Below are 10,063 nucleotides of genomic sequence, written 5' to 3' on the forward strand. Positions count from 1 at the left end.
GGAGAAATAACCATTGAGGGGCCAAGGATGGTTCCTGCTTCAGGTTGAAATCCTGTCCATTGAAAAAAACGAAATGGAAATCCAGCCAAAATCCTTCCTTCACAAGACCATCCATGAAGAAAATCTCGTTCATTCTTCATCTTAACTAGTACGTGAAAATCATCCATGAAACTAACAGAAGGGATCTCCGAAAGGCCCTACGATTTTATGATATTCAAACGGATAACGTCAATGGATGGTCTAGATCGCAAAAATTTCAAAACCAACGCAAACCGATAATCTTCCGCCACTTTGTTCATCTCAGCCTCCGAGAATATAAAACCAAAATCTCCATCAACATCAATTGGATATCTCATGGCTAGTTTGAAAGAGGAAGACGATGAGTTAATAGCATTAGCATTAGAACGTGATACTACATGGGCATACGACAAAGGTCCTGAACCACCTTTCGAAAGAGGCCCCACTAGTGGAGGATCCCCCAGAGGGCCGGTAGGCGCCGCCATCGACTCCTACACAGTAGGCGTCTTACTTCAACGAGAATTGAGGAGAGACATACCTGAGTTAGAATGATTCAGACTACCGCAGAAGAAAGCTTGCTGAAATTCAAAGTCTTGGAAAACTAGCAGGCGGCGAAGTGGGTGTAGTTGCAGCTGATGACTCTTTCTCTAGTGAAACTCTCACAGCAAGAGGAGGCTGAGGATTTCTCCTCTGCAAATCCTGGAAACGGCACCGTCTGACTCTCTTCTACGAAACCCCGAACAGCACCTAGTCGCCATCGTCACGGCCTTCAGTGTATCTAGGTGTGTGTAGGGTCGCAGAGAGCAAGATCCGAAGATCGGCAACTACAGCTGGCACAGGTGAGGGCAGCGGCGCGGCTTGTGTGGTGTCGAGCAGCAGCAGCGTGGCCAGTGGTGGTCGTGCACACGGCGTCTCGCGCAGGAGTGCAGTGGGGCGGTGAACACTATTACGCGTGAGAGAGAAAGCGTGAGGTTGGTGGTGGTGCAGCACTACAGAGTTGGTCATGAATCGTGAGGAGGGAGGGCCGGGGGTGGGGAGTGCTGTGCGCACGACAGCGCGAGGGCTCAATTAGGGTTCGTTGTTGTATAGGTAAACGTGGTATTATAAAAACAGTTCCAGAAAATGGGAGTGATGTCCTTGTACACAAACATGATACATCAAGAAAGCACAGTTGCGCACAATTTTACCAAAAAGAAAAATAAGTGAATCCATAGCTAGTATCTGTAATTTTGTATTCCCTGTGATAATCCTTCATGGTTCATGTTAAGATAGTTTTGTATCTTTTGAAACTCTTTCTCTACGTCTCCCAGAAGTGTCAAACAATATCAGTGTGCATGGGTGACTAATACCTAAACATCTCAATCTTGAGCCAGATGGAGGCCAGCAACAGCTATTTACTTTGCCCCTACGAATAAGTTGGACTGCTGTATAAAGCATCTCTTGAATTGTTATCCTCAAGACCCTTTTCCCACCCATTCTGTATTCATGGGTCACAACACACACAGAGCACGCTAATATATATGTATGTATGTATATATGTAAGTATGTACGTACGTACGTACTTACGTTCATCGGGTTTGATAAAATCTATCTTTATCTGCATGAGGTTTGGGTGTACTGTGTATATAGGCTTAAGTTTTGATTCTTTGTGCTTGTTTTTCATTTTTCTTGTTTATCTACTTTGCTGTTTGCGTTCCATATGTCGTCGCTCATAACCATTTCATGTTTAAGTTAACATGTATCGTAAGCTGTTAATTTTTGTTTAGATACATGAAATTTGAGGTTGTTCTTGTTTCATGCATTTTTGTTCATTTTTTATCTTTGTTATGGTGATCACTTGTGCAGGAGGGAGCACTTTGTCTGTTATGCACCATTATCACTTTCTTTCCATCATCCCTTCTTCGTCAATATGCTAATGTAAGTTCTTACATAGGCTTAACAAAATTTTCTTAGGGCATTTATACTTGTACACCTCCAACTGGAGAGGAGTCTTATATATAAACTCAAAAAAGATAAATACAGGCCACTAATGACCAGTGCTCATATGCAGCAAATCTTTGGCTGTTATATATATCTTTTTATATTTTCTTATATTTTTTATTTGACCTTAAGAAGAGGCATATCCTTGTGGGCTGTGAAAACAGTGTCTGAAAGGGCACAGCTTGATGTTTGTAAGCATAAACAAAGGCACAGATGATACTGGGAATAGAGCTTTTGCTTCTGTTTATTTTGGCATATTCTTCCATTATATGTTGGAGGCATATGCAATTATATCATAACAATCAAGAAGGATATTTTTCATAGCTCATGAGTATCTTTATTGTTGCAATGTAGCTTCCTTCACCATTCTCTAGACAGTGCAAGAAATGAGAAAAGCTTCACAGGCTTGGCATGAATAAATGTAATTGCAAGGAGGAGCAGAATGCACGAACTCCAAGAATTGCTGCTTTGACAAATTGCCTTTCTCATCATCTGCTTCTCTCTTTCACCATCGTCTCCCTTTTCCAATTTTTTCCTCAGTTCATCTCTTGCACACATCACAACACGACATTTAATCTTCTGATTAACATGCTATAGAGACATATTTTCTACTTATCTAAAACATTTTTCAGAATATAATTATAATTTTATAGTCAGTTTCATATTGTAAGAAAAAAAAAGTTCTTAAATTACAAATGTTATGAATATACAAATAAAGTGTGAAACAATGAATTATAAAATAATGGAACCTTAACCAGGATTCACAATGGCCTAAATTTCAAAAGAGAATCACATGGCAGAATTATTTATTTTTATAGTTTTATAATTAGAATTTTGTTAATGAGTGTCTCCAAGGCACTTGTTGAGGTATTATTTCAAAAAACATTATTGAATTTAATGCAAGTGTTGGCTTTGGATGTGTAATGGCTTCCACTGCAGTGAATGAAGAGAATTTGCTAAAATTGTAATTTTAGTTAGTGCCCCTAGGAAACTTGTTTAAAGGACCTTTTATTACTAACTATACATAAAAAGAGCTGTAAAAAATTTGTTCCTAATTAAATTAGTTATTTCTCCCAAAAATAAGATGTTTTTAGAAGCCTTGCATTTTAATAACACCTCTCTCTTCTTTCATGCCGCAAAATCCTGTTGACATTGAGAAAACAGTCTTCTGCCCCAAAAGTTATCATTCCCTTACAGAAAACAGCCTTACCACCTTTCTCAATCACTGGCATCTACCTTCTATGAGCAGTACATAAACAATATTTTTCCTTTTCAAGTACCAAAACAATAGTTAATAATTCTTTTCCTCTGTGAAAGCAAAATTTGATGCATGACCATTTGCACAATTAGTTTTAAAATTTGATGCGCTATTTATTTGTGGTTAATGGAGAATGGGGTAGGTTGTAGATCAGAAAATACAAATGAAATTTTTTTAAAGCAAAAAGGAACAAAAGATAACACAAATTCATGGGTAATATTTCTAGCTAACAAAATGTAAATCAGGAACAGACCATTTTTTCATTCCCCACGCCCCACACCCTGCCCCCATCATTTTAGACTATGATATAAACTTAATGGACGGAAAGAAAGCTATTCCAAATATCAATCAATTGTATGGAATAGGTTTTCTTATTTTATTGTAATATAACAATAATTTTTTTTGTCAATTAATGGCATGGAAACTGTAATGTACTGGACCAGGGATGTTGGCGGAGAGGTGTTTTGGTCAAAGAAAACAGGTCAAGTAGACTGTCCCATAAACCTATGGGCCTAGACAAAATCCATTCCACTGTCCCATATATTACTCATGTTCCTTCCCTCACTGGTTGATGTGGGACTTTAATTTAGGGAGCTGCATGATGGTGAATTGTGAAGCATCTCTACACCCTCCATTTTTATTTTTAATTCTGTTAGTGGCTGCTTGTCCACAGCCCAACAGCGCATTGCTGCAACTGCCGTGCACTCTGATCCAAGGTCGATCACATCCAAAATCTTTTCTCCTTTCAACTATGCACTTGGGTTTTGTTCTGTTGATTTGCTTGCTTAGAGGTTGCCATGGCTGTCTGCCACACATTACCTAACAGGACTAACCTCCACCTACAAGTCATGGACTAAGGAGTCTGTTGCTTCTCTGATTTCAAGTCTTGCAATCCTACCATCTTCCAATTTATCCCCAAACCACAGTCAACTTGCAGGGTTCCAAACCATTTTGTAATGGCTCGGATCTGGGTCAGTGAATGGAGTGGTGAGTCAGTAAAAGCAGGGTTAAATGGATCAAGCCAATAGATCCAGAAGCCCATGAGCGAGCCTTGACCCAATGGTATGGATGTTACACTCAAACTAGGCAGTCAGATCAAAGGCTCAAGTCATGGAAATGCATCTCTAATTGTGCAGGTTAGGCTGCATACATCATGTCCTTCCAAGGGCCCTGATGTGGTGCGGGACATTTCTGCACTAGGTATTGCATATATTCCTTCCTCTCCTCTTCTTCATCTAATCAATGCAGAACTATAACTAGGGGAGCTTCTTGGTGGTGAATACTGAATAGTGAAGCGGCTTTCTCATTTTCAGCTTTCCCAATGATCCCTGGTTGAGAGATATTTTGTGGGATGATTTAGCCGCGGTTCATGGCATGTGTTCCTCTCATTGGTGTCTTGGGAGGGGGGAGGGGTGATTTTAATGTCATTAAATTCAATGATCTAAAATTGGGAGGCTCCATAATTACCTCAAGCATGAAAGGTTTTGATATTTTTATTAAGGATTCTGATTTGGGGGATATTTCTCTTTCGAATCCTCATTTGACTTGGTTCACTGATGCATTAGATCAGCAGCTACTACGATTGATAGGTTCCTGTTTACCACTCAATGGGGAGATGCTTTTCCCACCCTTACTCGAGAAGTACTTCCTAGAGTTGTTTGCGACCATTGTCCCCTCATTCTTTAATTTAATCCTGTTATATGGGGCACTCCGTTTGGATTTGAAAACATGTGGCTTTCTCATCCTGATTTTCGGAGTTTGGTTAGGAGTTGTTGGGGGCAGTGCACTGTGGGGAAGGGTGGGAAGGTTTTTACTTTATGAAAAATTAAAATAGAAAGTTGGAAACTTGGAATGAGACTCCCAGTGATGTTAGATGTAGGAAAAAAAAAAAGGAAAAAAGAAAAAGAAGTATTCTTGAGGAATTGGGAGTGAGCAGTTGATAGACTAACCGAGGAAGGACTCATTTCTAAGGACATTGCTGGAAGATGTATCTAGTTGTCCAACGAGTTTGAACGAGTTGCTTTAATGGAAAAGATGAGCTGAAGGCAGAAATCTAGGATGAATTGGGTTAGGAGTGGGGATTGTAATTCTAGACTCTTCCATGACGCAAATGGTAGGAAGAGAGAATTTTATGAAAGAGCTCAAGGACAATAAAGGAGAGGTTATTAGGGATCCTGAACTTATTTTGGGGTTGATTACTGATTTTTTAGAGGAATCTCTTTTCAGAGGAGGATGAGAAGAGAGTTATGGTTGAGGAGCTGGATTGGTGTCCTGTATCAGCTGATAAAGCAACATGGCTAGAGATTAAAAGTTTGGTTTTTGAGATGGATAAAGAGAAGGCTTCTGGGTCGGATGGCTTTACTATCGCTTTCTTTCAGGACTGTTGGGATACTTTGAAGGGAGACCTCCTCAAAGTTTTTCTCAAATTTTTGGATAATGGATTGGTAGGAAGGAGTATGAATTCTATGTTTATTACCCTGGTGTCCAAAAAAATATTGTGCAGTTAAAGTCGAGGACTTTAAACCAATTAGCTTAGTTACAAGTGTTTATAAGGTTTTAACTAGGGTGTTATCTAAGAGATTGGCTGCAGTTCTGGAGGTTACTATCTCTCTCTCCTCCGTTCCTTTGCATTATCTCTCTCTCTCTTCAGAATTCTTGTGAGATTGGCGCAGAGGCTTGAAAAATTAATGAGGAATTTTTTCTGGTCGAGTCGGGAGAGAGAAATAGAGATCACCCTATAGTGTGGGAGACTTTGTGTAGGTTTAAAAGGGAGGCAGGTTTGGGTATTGGTAATTTTGTGTCCAAAAACATTTCTTTAGTGGAGAAACATTTATGGCGCTTTCCTTTAGAGCCTTATTCTCTTTGGCATAAGGTAATTTGCGGTAAATTTGGTCTATTAGAGAATGGGTGGGATGCTAAAGTTTGGGTTAATATTACTCATGCGAGTCCATGGAAGTTTATGTCTCAGATTTATGATTATTTCTTTCCAAAAATCCAGTATATGGTGACTAATGGGGAGTAAATTCATTTTTGGGAGGACCTTTGGGTTGGGGAGATGCCTTGGGCTATTAAAATTCCTCATCTCGATTGAGTCTCTATTCTTCATGGTATCCCTATTTCTGATCTTTTTTCTTTTGCAAGGGGATAGTCTCTCTTGGAATTTCTAGTTCAGGAAAAACCTTAATGACAGAGTGATTGATGAGTTGGCTCTTTTAACCAGTTTGTGTGATTCTTTTCATGCTCATTTGGGGAGTGATAAACGGGTTTGGTGTTTAGATCCCTCTGGGAAATTCTCTTGTAAATCTTTTTTCTCCTATTTGACTTGTGACCATAATGTGGATCCTTTTGATTTGTATTCTTTGATCTGGAAAGCTAAAGCCTCCCTAAAAAATAAAAGCTTTTATTTTGCAGTTCTTGAAAGAGTTAATACTAATGATTTGTTTCAGAAGTGAAGGCCTAATAAGGCCCTGTCACTGGATGTTTGTGTTCTTTTTTTGAGGAGTGGGGAGACCTCTTCACATCTGTTTCTTCATTGCCCTTTTACTTGGGTTATCTGGAATAAACTATTTGGTATATTTGGTGAAGACTGGGAAGGATAGGAAAGCCTTGTGGCGATGCACTTTATGGCTGTTCTTTGGTATGTCTGGTTGGAGAGTAATGCTTGAATTTTCAAAGGGGTGGCTACTAATAACTTGCTTTGGAGCAGAGTGGTTTATCTTTTTTTGGTAACGAGGGACTCCTGATGAGCCCAATTGGACCCCCCGGTGCGACACCGAACCCCGCCTACACCAACAGTGCCCTCCACTGGCGTAGGATGTAAATCGCGGATATGCACTCAACTGGCAGGGTTTGAACCCCAGACGTACCTCTCTTTCAAGGCTATCTGGCTTCCATCTTTATCTTGCATTGCTGTGGGTGTAGGCTGGTTTTTTCGCCATGTTTCTTTGGAATACCTGCAGCAGGATTGGTTGGCTCTGCTTCATTGAGTTGGCTTTCAGTTTACGATGAATTTTCTTTGTAATTTATTGTTATTGATGTAAATGGAGGATTTATTCTCCCTGTTCTTTCTTCATTTTTTTCTTCTCTTGATTTTTCTGATGTTCATTCTTCTCTCTTCTAATAAAATTCTTTGGTTATACAAAAAAACCTGTTCACCTAGAGCCTAGAGGCTTACCATAGCTTGCTCCTCATTTCACGTCATCTAGGACTGACCTATGCTCAGTGGTACATACCTTGCCTATGAATCACACAATCACAACTGTCAATTCTTTGGTTCTCAGAGTCTCACAGAAACTATTTTGTTGTCTGGCTTTCAGATTTTCAAGAATGGACTAATGGATGCCTACTTCAATATGGAATGAGATTACTGATATTTTTTGATATAGTTGAATGATTTTAGTAACGGAAATAAATTTTTTGATATTCATTTTATAATGTCCAGTGCTGGATTTTACTTACTCTCAATAGTTATAAAATACACAATTTTATTTATAATAGATTCTATTTTACAATCTTCTGACATGATTTTGGAACTCATTAAAAATGACTCAGTTTAGTCATGCAATTGCTTTTGCATGACTCTGGGTTTTGGATATTCTTTTCAAAATCTTGCAGTGCTGACTAATTCATATATGCTAAAATAAATAAATAATGTCTTTGCAGGCTGAAGCTACTATTGTTTCAAAAATTTTATCAGGAAGATCCAGTATTGATTTGTTAAAGGTGATTTTACTGGATGCTACTGTGGCAAGTTTCTGGGGTAGCAACATATTGTTAAACAAGAATTGTATGACTTTCAATTGACTTCATTTATGTAACTGTACTTTAAATGTTATTCTGGTTTCTTCTTGGTTTTTCTATGTCTAGAAATATGCTCAATGCTTGGCACTGCTTCCAAGATCAAGAGGAGATGAGGAGAGCTGGGCCCTGATGATGGAAAAGATATTAATATCAATAAATGTTTACCTGAGTGATGCTTTCCTAGGTCTAGAGGAGGGTACGTAATGACAACAATAAAGTGCAGACATGGTGAAGAACTAGCAGTTTGACACTAGTTTACGTGATGCAGAAAATAAAGTCAATGAACCTATGGAATTGGTGGTTCCACCAGAAGAGCAACACCAAGTTCCCATAGGAAGCCAAACAATAACAGGAGGAACTTTTGAGCACACAACAGGAAGATCTAAGCTATTCCTAATATCGACTGTCCCTGCCCTCTTGTCTTGCTGCTCTACAATGCTTACAAATTCTTATCCTGTTCAGGTTACCTTTGGTTATTCTTTTGGTGATTTTGATAAATTTTATTAACATAGATGAGTATTAATTCAGCCCAGCTTCTTTAAGAACACTTCCAGTAAAGTCTTTTTTTTTTTTAAATAATTGAGGAAGTGACAGGATTTGGAAATGCCATTGCTGCTTAACAGGTAACTATTCCTGTTCGTTCATTATTAACACTTGTTGAGAGAGTACTGATGGTGGATGGCTCTTGTGCACAAGCTTCATTCCCATTCATGAATGTCATGCAGCAAGAGTTTATCAGTCCTGAGCTTCCAGTTTTGCACTCATACAGTTTGGATCTTCTCACTGCACTCATAAAAGGAGTGCGCAGGTGAGCCATATGCACATGAAAAATAATGTATAACTTGTTTGTGTGTGTCTGTATTGGTTTTTTTTTTTTTTTTTCTTTCCTCCTCTTTCATTGTTCTTGGTGTGATGGTGCAGTAAGAAGTCAGGGAGGAGGAGGCAGCATGTATTTTTGAACTGCATTCCTTATGTGAAAAATGCTTTTTGATGACTCAAAACACAAGATAGAAATGAAGGGGTATAGGCGTACTATGTAGAATTAAAAAATATAGATAATTTGACAATGAACAACCTCTTTTAAACTTGCAACAGCCTTACACTGTTAGTGTTAAAAGAGAGTGTTATTGTAATAATTAGGTTGTACAAGTGGGGGTGCTTTTGTTCTACATCTGCACTATTGTTAATATATGAGAAGGCAGACCTGGAACTGAACAGAAGCTCCAGGAAACTGCTGCCCAACATTTCCTCTTTTTCTTTTCTTCTCTTTTTTTCTTCTCACCTCCATCTCTAACTTTACTACATGGTATTGGAGTATCCATTTCCTTAAATCAGATTTATCTGAATTGATTTTGATCCTCTGTTTTTCTTTTCTTGTCCTTATCCTCTCTTTATCAGTTCTCTAATCTGATTTTATGGTTGGTTTGAGAGTCGTTTAGGGACACTCTTCCTCTTGTTAGGCTGTGCAGCATCCTTGGTTGGAAGCTGTGTGTTTTTGTGGTGTTTTGCTGATGTGAAGTTAGTTATACTTACTTTCTAGTTTCAGTGCGCTGTTATCAGCTGTACTCTGTTTGTCGTTTTCTGATTATGTTGTTTTGATGATGCCTGTTCATGACTGTTTGCTTGCAATCTTTTATCAATTGCTGGTTAGTTTCAATTGGTGTTTGATGACTTATTTCCAGTTGCTGCTAGCCATAATGCCTGTAGCTGCTGCCAGGTTGCTTGTTAAGTGCTTTCAACACTTTTCTGTGGTCTCCCGTGTTCTTTGTGGTTTGAGTAATTTTGCCCAGGATATTGCAACCTCTGTTACGTGGTCACAGCTGCCACTTGAAGTTCTGGATCGTGGAAGTTCTGAAGTGCTGTAAGTTCTGGATCTTTGAAGTCATAGGTTCTGTTTTGTGCTAGTGTGTGCTGTGGGAGAACGTGTTTAATGACTTGTATTCTATACGTGTATAGTTAGCTATTTTAGGAAATTTTGTAACAGTCTCTATTCCTAGAATTAGGCTG

At 38.8% G+C, this 10,063-nt stretch overlaps 1 protein-coding gene across 7 annotated transcripts in view; it reads left to right on the forward strand.

Moving 5' to 3' along the window:
- LOC131158473 (uncharacterized) overlaps positions 1-10,063 on the forward strand; it is a 144,168-nt gene that overhangs the window by 64,467 nt on the left and 69,638 nt on the right. For 4 of the 7 annotated variants that reach the window (XM_058113347.1, XM_058113343.1, XM_058113352.1 and 1 more), the window contains 5 exons: positions 1,864-1,935; positions 7,919-7,978; positions 8,123-8,252; positions 8,325-8,518; positions 8,680-8,864. In XM_058113347.1, the coding sequence (XP_057969330.1) occupies positions 1,864-1,935; positions 7,919-7,978; positions 8,123-8,252; positions 8,325-8,518; positions 8,680-8,864 (641 nt within the window). The remainder of the gene's footprint in view (positions 1-1,863; positions 1,936-7,918; positions 7,979-8,122; positions 8,253-8,324; positions 8,519-8,679; positions 8,865-10,063) is intronic. The other 3 variants (XM_058113362.1, XM_058113370.1, XM_058113365.1) reach the window with 2 other exon arrangements.

The sequence above is a fragment of the Malania oleifera genome, chromosome 1 (assembly GCF_029873635.1).
Source record: "Malania oleifera isolate guangnan ecotype guangnan chromosome 1, ASM2987363v1, whole genome shotgun sequence".
In the NCBI taxonomy this organism is placed as follows: Eukaryota; Viridiplantae; Streptophyta; class Magnoliopsida; order Santalales; family Ximeniaceae; genus Malania; species Malania oleifera.